The 14,288-nt window shown below is 42.6% G+C and overlaps 1 protein-coding gene across 6 annotated transcripts in view; it reads right to left on the reverse strand.

Moving 5' to 3' along the window:
- Acbd5 (acyl-CoA binding domain containing 5) overlaps positions 1 to 6,406 on the reverse strand; it is a 44,027-nt gene extending 37,621 nt beyond the window's left edge. For 5 of the 6 annotated variants that reach the window (XM_021654597.2, XM_021654595.2, XM_021654596.2 and 2 more), the window contains exons 1-2: positions 5,438 to 5,593; positions 5,088 to 5,262 (exon numbers count right to left, since the gene is read on the reverse strand). In XM_021654597.2, coding sequence (XP_021510272.1) covers positions 5,088 to 5,262; positions 5,438 to 5,452 — 190 coding nt within the window. In that variant the 5' untranslated portion in view covers positions 5,453 to 5,593. Of the gene's footprint in view, positions 1 to 5,087; positions 5,263 to 5,437; positions 5,594 to 6,254 lie in introns of those variants that run through there. The other variant, XM_021654598.2, reaches the window with a different exon arrangement.
- Positions 6,407 to 14,288: the final 7,882 nt, after the last annotated feature.

The raw sequence follows: 14,288 nt of genomic DNA on the forward strand, positions 1-14,288 counted from the left end.
ATTTGTAAACTGAGTTGTTCTCAAACTCAGAGATCTGCCTGCCTCTGCCTCCGAAAGGCATGCGCCACCAATGCCTAGGTAACATGTTTTGGGGTTTTCTTTTGTTTTGTTTTAATCTGGGGTTTTTTGTTTGTTTGGTTGGTTGTTTTTTGGTTGGTTGGTTTTTCCAGGCAGGGTTTTTTTGTGTAGACTTGGCTGTCCTGGAACTCATTCTAAAGACCAAGCTGACCTCAAACTCACAGAGATAGGCCTGCCTCTGCCTTCCAGATACTGGGATTAAAGGTGTACACCACCACTGCTCAGCATACATCTTTTTAAACTCTCAAATTATATAAACAAGTACTGTTAAGTTTCAATAATCAATAAAAGCCATAAATAGAAACATTGTTTTAAATAGTAAAATAACTATTAAAAAGTAATTTTTAATTACAGTTCTAAAAACTGTATTCCAGAAAAATAAAAATGGCATAAGAAATTTCATGACCTGATATTAAGGAGGAAGGAAGAAAGCATCTTTAAAAGTAATATCAACAGGGGCTGAAGAAAGGGCTCATTGGTTAAGAGCACTAGCTTCTCTTACAAAGAACCTAAGTTCGATTCCTAACACCCACATGGCAACCCACAGCCATCTATAACTCCGGTTGTCATGGACATCAGACACTTACAAGGTACACAGGCAAACCAGCAGGCAGAACATTCATTCATACATATTAAGGTAGAACTCTGGGTCCAAAACCAGCCTGTTCTACAGAGTGAGTTTCAAAACAGCCAGAACTATACAAAGAAACCCTGTCTTGAAAAACCAAAACAATGGACTAGAGAGATGGCTCAGTGGTTATGAGCACTGGTTCCTCTTCCAGAGAACCCAGGTTCCATTCCCAGTACCCACATGACAGCACACAACTGTCTGTAACAGTTCCTGGGGATCCAGCTCCCTCACACATGCAGGCAAAACACCAACGTACATAAGATAAAAATAAATGAATTATTTTTAAAAAGAGAAACAAAAACACACACGATGACTAAATAAGTGTGTGTGCATGTGTAAATAGTACAATATACCAACAATACCAATCTCAGACTTGGGAAGCAGAGACAAGAGGATCACAAGTAGAAGGCCAGCACGGGGGTGGGGGGGTGGGGGGGAAGGAGGGAACAGTAGGGTTACACAGTAGGTTCCAGTCCAGCCAGGTCTACAGAGGAAAAATTTATTTCCTACCAAGTAGGTACAACAAAATATGCATTAAGATGTTTAAGGGAGATGTTTCTGGATAGTGGGTAGATATGTAGATTATTCCTTCATTTTTCTGTTTAAAAACTATTTGTGTTTGTTTGCTTGTTTGTTTTTTAAAATTATGTGTAATTATGCGCTGGTCTGGGCAAGAATGGCCTCAACAGACTCTTGTGCTTGAATGGTTGGATATAAGGAGTGGCACTATCAGGAGGTGTGGCCTTGTTGAAAGAAGTATGTCACTGGGGGCACGCTGTGAGGTCATATATGTTCAAGGTCCAGCACTGTGACACTCAGTGGCTTCTGCTGCATATCATGATATATTCTATATATATCAAGATATAGAACTCTCAGCACCTTCTCCAGCATCAGGTCGCCTCTGTGCTGCCATGATGACAATGATCTAAACCTCTGAAGCTGTAAGCCAGCAACAATTAAATGTTTTCCTTATGAGAGTTGCCACTGTCATGAAAACCTGACTAAGACAGCATGCTTGTGTGGGTATCTGCATGTGAGTTCAGGTACCTGCTAGGTAAGAGCTAGAGTCCCAGGCATCTGTGAGCTGCCTGGCCTGAGTGCTGGGAACGGAACTCAAGTCCTCTGAAGTGCAGCAAGCAGTCTTAACTGCTGAGCCATCCCAGTGCTCTCCAGCCCAGTGCTCATTACTTTAAAACACAAAAATCATTATAAAAATAACTATACAGATAGTTTAAAGATAATAAATTATAGATAAAGCACTACATTCAGTAATCAAAAGTTAATCATTTTTTTGTGTTTTTAACTAGAAATTACAACATAGACAAAGTAGTAGTTCAGGTTTGGCCAAGAATGTATAATTAATTCTGAAGTCACACTAATAACTACCTATATAATCTATAAACATTTCAGAGTATTTCATAGACACAGTATTTCAACAAGATAGTTATTCTTTACACAGCAAAAAATAAAGATAGAAAAACCACAGTTAAATGAGTTAATAGCACAAATCTAAATTGAAATTCAAAAACAGTAAAGGGGGGGGGGTGAGAAACAGCTCAGCGTATCTAAGGTACTTGTAACCAAGACACCATGGAAAGAAAAAACTCACTCCAATCAATTAACCTCTGAGCTCCTCAAGTACGCACACACACAAAAATTTAATAAAAATGTTTAAATTAAACAACTTCATCTCATATCTTCAGAAAGCTAACAAAATTTATTGACTTAGGTAAATGGTACATAGTATAGTGTATATAAACAAAAAATAAGATATATATTGAATGTGCTAAGTATAAGACAGCATTATTTCTGTCCTAAAGATGTTCCTATGATATATATAACAGATGTTTGAATATATATTTCTAATATCTAAGATTTTATTTTAAAAGATTTTATATAACTCATTAACTTATCTTTGTGTGTAACTGTATTTTTTTTGTGCACCTGTGTAAATGTGCTTGTCAGAAGCACTGGTAGAGGCCAGAAGAAGGCACTGCATCCCCCAGAGCTAGAGTTACAGGTGGAATGGGGGCTAGGAAACAAACTGATCTTCTGAAAAAGCAGCAAGTACTCTTACCCACTGAACCATTTCTCTAACTCCTGATTACTTTAGGCATTAAATAAAAATTAAGCAATAAATAGCAAAAGCTTCAAGATCTCATTGAAAAATAATCAAGTCCAAGCAAACAATTAGAATAAGTCTGGGAGTATGGCACAATGGTAAAGCCCTTCCTTAGGATGTTGAAGGCCCAAGGTTCAATCCCCATTACTGCCAATAAATAAATAAATACAAATAAACAAGCAAATAAACAAATAATTATAAGACAGGCATGGGAGAGCATATTTATAATCCTGACTCTTGGGAGGCAGGAGCAAAGGCTCTCCCAAATTTGAGGACAGCTTGAGCTACATAGTTTTTATCTCAAAAATCAAAACAAAACAAACAAACAAAAAAAAAACTACAAAACTATTTAAATATTCATTGCAGCAAATACTGTTCAGTTCATATCAATTAGCTTTAGGAACAGTACAATGAATATTGTCTAAGACAAGCGCCTTTTTTTACTTTTTCTTTGGGAGGGGTGAAACTTTTTTCTGTATTTTTGATGGCTTCCTGCCTGCTAAATACCTACTCTGCCATCAAGCCATGCCTGCCTCCTACCCTTTTTTCTTCGAAGACTGAACCCAAGGCCCCAGGCAACCTCTCGCACTGAACTACAGCCCATCACATCTGTTGCAAGAGCCATTTAACAAGTTTATTTTAATTTTGCAATACTTTTTTTTTTTTTAATAAAAGCAGGATCTTACTATGTAGCCCAAACTGGCTTCCCTGCAATCCATTATATACAGGTTTCTCATTATATATAGGTTTCTTAATAAGTAAGATGAAAAATAATAAAGTAGGAAGAATCGAAAGTTCAGGTCTAGCTTACCAGTTTTCAAAAAAGTATAAAATTCATGGTTTAAAAAAGTGAACATACTACTTACATAAAACTCTTAAATTATACTTTCCTATAAATATTGTTAATTGAGCATTTTAAAATATCATTATATGGGGCAAGAGAGATTAAAATATCATTATATGGGGCTCAGCGATTAAGACCACTGGCTGCTCTTCCAGAGAACACAGGTTCAAATCACAGTGCCCATATGACAGTTTACAACTGTCTGTAATTCCAATTCCAAAGGATCTGACACCCACAGAGACATATATGGGGGCAGAAAACTAATGTGAATAAATTTAAATATATATATATATATCAATATCTAATTGAGTTCCTATATTATTTCTCTTTTTTGTTTTTTGTTTGTTTGTTTGTTTGTTTTTTGAGATAGGGTCTCACTGTCCAGATCAAACTGGCCTTGACCTCAGAGATTTACCTGCCTTTGCCTCTAGAGTGCTGAGATTAAAGGGGTGCACCATCACATTGGGCTTAGTATTCCTTCCTTCATTTAACTTATTTGTACTTATCTTTTAGTCTTGTGTGTTTTCTCCTCCAATAGAGTGTTAAATGTATAAAATAAGTCACTACCGAGCCCAGAGCTTCTGCACACTGGACAAGCACCTCCCTACTAAGCCTAACTCCAGCTCTCTTGATCCTCCAAAGCAGCGGGATTACTGTGCCACTGTTTTGGAGGGGTGCAGGAACTAAATCGGGCTCTGCACATGGTAACACATGCCCTACAAGCTTTCAAAATTGTGCTTTGAAAAACTGTACTGAAATGAACTATGCTGACTATTCGTTATTTAGCCAAATGATGATAAATGAAAAGTGAGAAGACTTTGGCTTACAAATCTAGCATACACAGTACAAATGCTTAAGATAATTTTTAAGCTAATTTATTATGAAAAATAAATCACAAGATTCTCTATTTAGAACACTGAAGGAAAAAATAAAATTTAGTAATGACTAAACACTGGTCAAAAAACTACAAAAGTTTTGCCAGTTGTTACCAGGATACATAGAAAGAAAAACCATATCTAAACACATCATAGTGTTTACAAGTGAATGTTTACATTTAAAAGTGAATGTTCTTTCCTTTCACTTCATATCAAAAGTTTCTGAAGGTTTATATGACATACTTTTGAGTTATGTGGCACTAGACACGCCACCCGTTTTGTTGTTTGTTTTTTTACGGACCCAAATCCGCAATCATTAAGTGAAAAGACTTATTCAGAACAATATAAACTACTTAAAATCTGGATAAAACATTCACCTTTAGCCTCAAAGATTAGAGGGTAATCAAATCACATTCAATACCATTCTTTCAATTACATTCCTTTTAATGACTAAATGAAAGGGAGCACTAAAAAAGTAAAATAAAAGGTAGACTAGAGCCAACTGACAGGTATTGAAGGAGAGCTCAATGCACTTACCATTTTTCGGCAAACTCTGGATCACCTTCACGGCCGCCTCAAACCTGGTTTCATATACCGACCTTGCGTCCGCCATCTCCAGCTGCCAGCGCCGGCCCCGGTCCCGAGGTCCGTCGGAGGGAATCAGACAGCAGCAGCAGCAGCAGCACCAGCTTCCCCAAGAGCCTACATGAAACTGGAAAGGAGCGCGGCCGCAGGTTACGACAGCCCGCAGGGAACAGGCCCGGGAGCGGAGCCGGTCAGGTCCCCTCGCCTTGCCCAATCAAGGCCAGGCGACCGAGGCGGCCGGCTCCCTCCTCCTCCGCGGGGCGTGACCGCCTCCCAGCCGGCACCGACGGCGGACAGCTCACCGAGAGGAAAAGCATCTCTGGCCGCAGGGCCTCGCAGCGCGGCCGGCAGACCCCGCGTCCCGCCAGGCCGAGGCTGGACGCCCAGCCACACCCCCCATCCCGGAGGGGCCGCGGCCGGGGGCGCCCTCCCCGCAGCCCCGCCCCGGATCGCCGCCGCCGCCGCGGCAGACCCCACCCACCTCCCGGCCGCGGGGACGCGCACGAGCGCTCGCGGGTGGGGAAAGAGGCTGCGGGGCGCCGCCGGTCTACCAGGACCTGCGCTGGCCCTGTGCGGGCGGCGGAGGCCGGGCCGGTGACGCACCAGGGTTCTAAGCCTGGAGACCGCCAGGCTTTCTGTTTGTTTGCTTGCTTTGTTTAAAGGGAGTCGGCGGCCTCACCGCACCGCCTCGCGGGTTAAACTGGGGGAAGTACGAGCCAGAAAAAGCTCGCGCGAACATTTCCTTTCTGCCACCTGACCTCGGCGACCTGGGACGACCAGGCCCTTGGCCTTTCCTGCGGATGTACGCACGCTAACGGGTAGAAAAGGGGATCAGGGACGGGGATGGCGGTGCCTCCCGCCACGGGCGACGGCGGAGCGCGCACGCAGAGCCGGGAGGGCTCGCTGGCCAACCCCGCACTACCCACTGCACGCCCCGGGGTCGCGCACAGGCCCCCAGGCCGGCTGCAGGCTGGGGTCCTGTGGCCGGAAATCCCAAGGACGCCCTGGTGGGAGCGTCATTTGGTCAGCTTAGGACGGGTTTGGAAGGAGTACTCGAGACGAGTACTCTTTGCGAACCAAAAGTCACTCTTCCCTTGCAGCCGCGGCGTCGGCGTTTACCTTGATATAGCCAAATGATGGGCAAGGCCTGTCCAGTTAGCTCTCGACGCCTGCCCGTCACCATGCCCCGCGGGCTTATGGGAGCTGTAGTCCCGCGGCGCTTCCGGACACCTTCCTCTGTGGGCGGGCGTCATCCCTCCTGTTCCGGTTTGGTTTCTCAGAGTAGTCCACCCTCCCTGTGTCTGGCGGAAGTGTGGTTTGTTTGTTTTTCCGGGTTGCGTTTGGGGACTCTCGGTAGTGCAGCCTAGGCTTCCAGCCAGCGTGAAGCCTCCGCAGCTCCTCTGACAAGCATACTCCTGGTTAACAGGTCCACCTCGGTGTTGCGGACAGTGTCGCCTTAAGATTTCTTTCAGAACTCCTGGGGCATGTATCCAAAGGTGACCGGGTGTAACGTGACCTAGAAAAAAATCAGGGCTCACCGATTAATCAAAATGACAAAACGCACTTGAGGAGAGTACCCGCAGGCTTCGGGAGAGAAACGCTCCCAAGTGCCTCGCCGCCTACATATGTGTGATATTTGGCAATCATGTGATCCATTCCAAAAACACTGTAGGGTGTTCATAAATTAGGAAATGTTAGTTGACTTGCCCAAGGTCCTAACATTCATTGTGTTAGCAAAGGAAGTGTCAGTCAAATCACAAAACCTGCTATAAATTGGACTTCTCCTAGTTATGTGAAAGGAAAACACGAGTTTTCTAATTTTTTTTTTTTTTTAACATGGGAAGGGTTTAATTTTTACATTCCGGCGTAGCCTCTCCCTGCTCTCCTGGTCCCACCTTCCCTCCCTGTTTCCCTTATCCTCCCTCTCCTACTCCTCAGAGAAGGGAGCAGCGCCACACCTCACTCCAGCATATCAGGGCGCCTGACAAGGAAGGTAGCCCCGCAAGGGAAAAGTGATCAAAAAGCAGACAACAGAGTCCATGTCAAAGTCAACCCTTATTCTCCTTACTAGAGAATCCGTATGAGGACCAAGCTGCCCATAGGCTTCTCTCTATAGGGGCCCTAGGTCCAGCCCACGCATGGCCCTTGGTTGGTGCTTCATTCTCCACAGGCTCTCCGGGCCCTGGTTAGTTAGCTCTGTCAGTCTTCTTGTGGTGCTCCTGTGGGCTCTGGGTCCTTTCGTTCCCCTCCCTGCCCCCACTCGCCCCCGCTCCCTGTGGGCTCCACCTACTGTTTGGTTGTGGTCTCTCCATCAGTTTCCACCATGTTCTGGGTGCAGCCACTCAGAGGACAGCTGTACTCGGTTCCCATCAGCAAGCATAGCAGAGTGTCCTTAATCATGTCGGGTTGGCTCTCTCCCACGGAGTGAGTCTCAGTCATTGGTTGGACTTTCCCTCAACCTCTGCTTTATTTTTCTCCTTACCCATCTTTTAGACAGGGTAAATTTACGGTCAAAGTTTTTTGTGGGTGTGTTGGTGTTCCCCTCCCTCCACTAGGAGTAGTGTCTAGTTAGTGGGTGTCCTCTTCAGTCTCCATGACCCCTGTTACTAGGAGTCTCAACTGGAGTCAGCCTCATATCCTCCCAGGAGTCTACCCTGTCATAGGTCCCCAGCTTGTCACAGAGAAGTCCCGGCTCAAGATTTCTCTTCTTTCCGCAAGCCCTCTATCTTCCAGTCCCTGCTCTCTCCAGGTCTGATACCGATCCTCATTTCTTTCCGTGCTCTCTCTCCTACCCTGTCGCCTCTCTTCAACCGAAGCACTGTCTTTTCTGTTTCTACTTATGAGTAGGAATTAAGCGTCCTCCCTTGGGTCCTCCTTATTACTTTTCTTCTTTGGGTCTGTGAGTTGTAGAATGGTTACCCTGTACTACTAGGTCTGCTCTTTTCTTGAACTTAGGTGCTCTCAGTCCTAGTCTACTCAGTTTTGCATGTTCATAAAAAGTTTGGGAGGTTTATTTTTAATACTTCATTTTGACAACTGTTAATTAGACTTACATAATAAGCTACCCCACTGGTTCTGTTGATTTTTAAGTAATAATGACAGCATGTTTTGCCAGTGATTGCACTGGTGTCTGTGTCTTATTATTTGTGATAGCATGTTAGATAATACCACAGTGATAATCTTAGGGCTAATAATAAATATTATATAACCCTATACTCATTTTAAATGTACTACAACAAACAGCAAAAGGACAGAGAAAGAAAGAGAGAGAGAGAGAGAGAGAGAGAGATTGAGTTCATACCAGGACAGTTTTGCAGAGACAGACTGCAGAGAGAACAAGTTAGCACAGGTGAAGACAGAAAAAGCCAGAGAATGAGAAGGAGCCAGAAGATTAAAACATATTGCCAGAATTAGTTTGAGGCCAGACAGTTTAGGCCAGAATAGCTAAGTTGAATCAGCCAGCAAGAGTTTGGAAAGAGGTAGAAAGGCTTGGGAATGGCTCTGATCCCATCCCCTCATCTGAGGAAATAAAAACATGTACACTCTGGACTCTATGAGCACCCAACACTCATGCACATACCCACACACAGACACATATACATAATTAAAATGTTGATTTTAAAGAGAGAGAGAGAGAAAGCTGAGCACCCATTCATTGCTCTCTATTTCTTGTCTTGGATGCAAAGTGACCAACCATTTTCTTCTGTTCTTTGGTTTTCTTTAATTATCTCTTTTATTTTTGAGATGATAATATAATTATATCATTTCTTCCTACCATTTTCTCCCTCTATACACTCTTTTTTTTTTATTATGTATACAGTGTTCTACCTGCACACCAGAAGAGGGCACCAGATCACATTATAGATGGCTGTGAGCCATCATGTGGGGGCTGGGAATTGAACTCAGGACCTCTGGAAGAGCAGCTAATGCTATTAACCTCTGAGCCATCTTGCCAGCCCTCTATATACTCTTATATACCCCTCCTGCCCTCTTTCAAATTCATGGCCTCTTTTCTGCTTCTGTAAATGCTGCCATATGTTCCCCTGCATGGTAGACTGTATCTTCTAGAACTATAAGCCAAAATAAATTTCAGCTAAAGAAATATTACTTGGATTGTCATTTTTTTCTTAAAAAAATTTTTTTTTAATTCGGGTTATTGACCCCACAAGCTTACGTATACTAAGCATTTGTTCTTCCATCTCTACACAACCAGCTGATAATGCTAGAACATCTTAGTGTGATTTGTTCAATTTAATCAGAATTCACTCAGGAAAAGTTCACTAGGAACTTCAAAAAGTGAGGGATTTATAAAAACACAAAACAAAACACTGGAAAGGTTGGAGGGACAAAGTTAAGGACTTTTGGGGACTAGCTCCCAGTTTAGTGAATGAGGAACTTGCTAGTGCTGTCCAGGTTAACTACCACAGAAACGGTTTTGATTGTTACGAATCTCAACAGTATCTTACTAAGTTGAGAAAGAGAGATGAAGGAAGGTGTTGAGTGGCTTCGAAAATTAAAAGCTTAATTCATCCAAACCATGTTGCAAATATTGCAGGATCTGGAAAAGTGAAAACAGCATGCTATTTCCCTCACAGACTGTATTTCCTGCATAGGCATAATGTACATTCCATTTTTAGCCCATTGCTAATTTTTCCAACATAACATTTTTATTGATTCTCTGGTAATTTCAAATCATGTACCCTGATCACACTTACTTCCCAGTCCTTCTGTGTCTGCCCCCTGCCCTTGTGATTACCCCAAAAAAAGTAAAAATAAAAAGAATAGAAAAATAGAAACAAGCCCACTTTCTGTTACTATCTACTCACTGGAGCACAGTCGACTCTCGGTGGCCATTTAACTGGAACCGGAAGTCCCACGCCAGAAGTCATCCATTGTGAAGAGCAACACTTCTTAAGACTTCTTCTTGGTGGTTTCCTGTCTAGGCTTTACTTGTATGTGTGTGGGGGGGTGGAGAGTAGGGGTTGTCTCAGAAGCCTTCTATGTCTCTCTTTCTCAACTGTGCATTTGCCCACCGGTAATTTTTATCATTTTTTATTTTTGATACAGGGTTTCTCTGTGTAGCCTTGGCTGTCCTAGAACTAGCTCTGTAGAGCAGACTGGCCTTGAACTCAGAGATCTGCCTGCCTTTGCCTCCCTAGTGCTGGGATCAAGGGTGTGTGCCACCACCTCCCCGATCCATTGGTAATTTTTAATTGCTTCTTGATTAATTTTTAATTTTTATAGCTTTTCCACACTAATCTACCTTTGCCCATGGCACAAGAAAGATCTTGTGCTGTACAAACTGGAGATTGATCAATGACAGCCATACTTTTGGTTTTAAGTAGACGTTTTTATTATGTATATAGCAAGCCAACCTAAAAGAATGAATAGCAAGAGGGAGGGGAGCCCAAACAATACCAGTCCCAGACTTAAAATGTCCAGCGGAAGCTGACTGAGGAAACTGAGCAGTCAGTTGGATAGAGAGAAGACCAGACACAGCTAGTGTCCCCTCAAGAACCTTCTGAGTGAAAGAGTAACAGAGGGACGACATCATCAAGACAGGGCTTACAAACATCAAGCAGAAACTGACTGGGAAAGATGAGTAGCCAGTTGGGGTTCCTATTGAGCTTTCTCTCCATGGATGAGCTTCCCATAACTAAACCCAATAGCTAAAGTTACAGCTTCCCTTTCAGAACTGCAGGCACTTTCATGTCATGGGATAGACGAAATTACCTTCTAATTGTCTTCAAGGACACACTGTTTTGACTCACAGGCCACAGCTCAAGGGGTCCTGAGAACACTTGACACAAACATACTTAGAACTGAAGTGTGTGGGAGGGGCAACCCTGCTTCTCCAGCCAGTTCCTCAGTGATGATTCACCAATATACTGCACATAACTGATATTCTCTCCTATGTTAATAACCACAGCTGCCTGAAAGCTGACCTGCGGGTCTTTTATGTCACAAATATTATAATGGCATAAGGTGATTTTTTTTCCCCATCAACTGACATAAAAGCTAAATGGAGGTTTATATCTCATTCTGACTTCTGAAATTAACTTGTGGGCTTTGCTAAGTGGGAAGAAATGTTCTATTAATCTTTCTTACCTTTCTAGAGATTCCTGGAGAGTAATTTTTTGTTTGTTTGTTTGTTTGTTTTCTTTTTTTTCTTCAATGCTGAGGACAAAATCTAGAGCGGAATCTCCAGCCAGGTGATACCAATTTTACTAGAAGTAAGGGGAGGAGGCTGGCTATGGTGCCTTCACACCTTTAATCCCAGCACTCAGGAGACAGAGGCAGACAGATGTCTGTGAATAAGACCAACCTGGTCTACATAGTCAGTTACAGGAAAGCCTGAGCTATATAGTGAGACCCTGTCTCAGAGAAAGAGAAAGAGAGAGAGCGCTATAGCTCAGTAGATTGCTTGAATGGTATATGCTGTTAATCGTACCGAATGAGGGAAAAAAAACATTACCCAAATTATTTTAGTCAAACTAAGCAAGCTTTGTTTTCCATCAGACAGGGCTAGCTTCCTAAAGCAGCTTTGAGAAAACAGCATTGAACAGGTGGGGTTTATATTTGTCCCAAAACTTCAAGGCTAGGTGTTATGGCTTATTAATATTTATTACTGATTTATCTTTTAGTTAAACAGTGGTTATTCCTAAACCAGCTGTATACCCAAATCACACAGAGACTGGGATTTAATTAACCTAGAGCACAATGCTGGGCAATTAGTTATTCTATCCTAAACCCACAAGCCCGCATGGTTTCTCACCATTTAGATTTCACCCATTATACTTGTTTTTAGTCATATCTTTGGTCCGGTTTATCCCTCCTCATGATTCCAAGTCCTATCCTGCCGATCTCCGCTCCTCCTCTTCCCTCACACTCCTTTCCTTCTCCTCCCCTCTGGACCAGGATGTAACACCCTATTCTCTCAATTGCTCAGCACTGGGGCTGGTTGTTTGATTGACAATGTAGAGAACAAACGGTGGCATGTTTACACAAACTTGAGACAGATGATGCTTAGAATAAACATCACAATGTAATATCCAGATGTTTCCCCTTTGGAACCAAACAGTGGGGTAGAAAAACCAGCATTTGAATGAACAAAGGTAAATTATATACATTCCACAAGAATATTATACCAACAGCTAGGGGGTTTTCAAAGGTTTTTGGTTATGTAGGAATGTGGCAGAACATCTTAAAATTATTTGGCAGAACATGTGTGAAATATGTCAAATTCAAGAAAATAGGTCAAGACATGGTCATACCCAAGTTTCACAGAAAACAGGAATTAATCTGTTTTGACCTTGTAACAAAATGACTTTTAATCTGAAAATGGAATCAGGCTGGTTCGTTAGTGTCAGGTCCTAGGTTCAGTTCTCAGCATCAGAGGAGAAAGAATAGCAGCATCAGTGGCAGCAGCAGCAACAGTAGCAGCAAGGGAACTAAAACTGAGTGTTTCGATTTCAGAATGTTATTGACTACCCTATTATGAACTGAATCATCTCCTTTCTTCTTGTGTTTCGGATATGAAATGTCCTCCAAAAAAAGAAGCTTATGTGTTTGTTGAAAGCCTTGCCACAGTTGCTGATACTATGGAGAGAGGATTGTATCATCAAGGCACTGATTTCATCCGCGGTTTAACCCACTGAGTTTGTAGCCGAGCGGGCTATCAGGAGAAAGGGCCTGGCGGAGGGAATAGGTCACTATGATCCACCCTCCCCACATCTCCCTCAGGCTCTGTCTTTACCTCTCCTGTAGGAAGCTAATTAATAAAGCAACAGTTTGATTTAACTCTGCTAGCTTCCAAAAGAACTGACACAGAGACACTGATTTATTTTACAAGCTTAAATCATTGGAGTTGGGCAGATTTCAACCCTCTAAGCTGTTTAAGCTATCTCTCAGCTACACAACCCAAGTTATTTGCCAATAAGTCGTCCTTTCTGGGCTGGATCTGCTCCATCAGGCCATGTCCTCCCAGTCCATCTTCTATCCTTCCCCATCTTTCTTCTTGTTTCCTGTCCCTGACCCCCATCACAACCCCAGGCCTGGAAACCTCAAACTTTACCTCCCTCTCCTCGGCCAAATCCCAAGCTTCAGCATTTTTTATAAAGCTTTAGCATTTCTTTTATAAATCAATCAACTTTAAATTAGGTAGAGCAAAGAGAGGTGTACTTGAGAATGTACTCATGGGCAGCAACAAGAGCTTGGGGCCGGTAATTAGCATTAGAATACAAACCACCAGACCAACCCTACTCTCTCTCCCATTTCTGAGTCTGTCTCTCTCTCATCTCATACGATGAATACAGTTTTTTCATCATGCACACCCCCTATGATGTTATGCCCCAACACACGCTGACATCAAACCACAGACTAAAACCTCTAAATCTCAGACCCAAAGTAAATCTCCCCTCCTTAAGTTATTTTTCTCAAGTGTTTTTCTTGCCACAAAAATGAGAAAACTGGAGCTGGATGGATGGCTCAATGGATAAGAGCACTGGGTGTTCTTCCTAAATGGTCCTGAGTTCAGTTCCCAGCAACCACATGGTGGTGGCTCAGAACCATCTGTAGCGATATGTGGTGCCCTCTTCTGGTGTACAGGCACACATGGAGGAAGAACACTATATAAATAATAAATAAATATGAAAAAGATGAGAACTTTTAAAATAAAAAAAATGAGAAAACTGACTAGTACCCTTCCTAAATTCATATTTGGAACCCTAACCTCCTATACTTTGCATTTAACTGGCTTGATGTTAGATTTCATAATAAGTAATTAAGGTATAAATAAAGCAATTAGGCTAGGGCCCCAATTAAATATAGCTGAGGGTTTGGATCCTTATAAAAAAAGGAAAAGGCACAATGGTTATATGTGTACACAGAAAATGTCATGTGAGGATGCATAGAATATCAGGCAAGGAGAGATCCTCAGGAGAAACCTTAATTGGGACTTGGGTCATCCAGAACTATAAGAAATACCATTCTGTTGTAGGAACTACCTCTCATTTGCCTAGAACCAATGCAATTTTCTCGACTTTCTATGCATGTAGAAGAGCAATGCGATGTGTTGTTTTGTCAGCTTGTTGGGATTTGGAATTATTGAGGAAACAGACCTCTGGGCATGTCTGTGAGTGTATTTCCAGAGAA

Source organism: Meriones unguiculatus, chromosome 7, assembly GCF_030254825.1.
Source record: "Meriones unguiculatus strain TT.TT164.6M chromosome 7, Bangor_MerUng_6.1, whole genome shotgun sequence".
NCBI lineage: Eukaryota > Metazoa > Chordata > Mammalia > Rodentia > Muridae > Meriones > Meriones unguiculatus.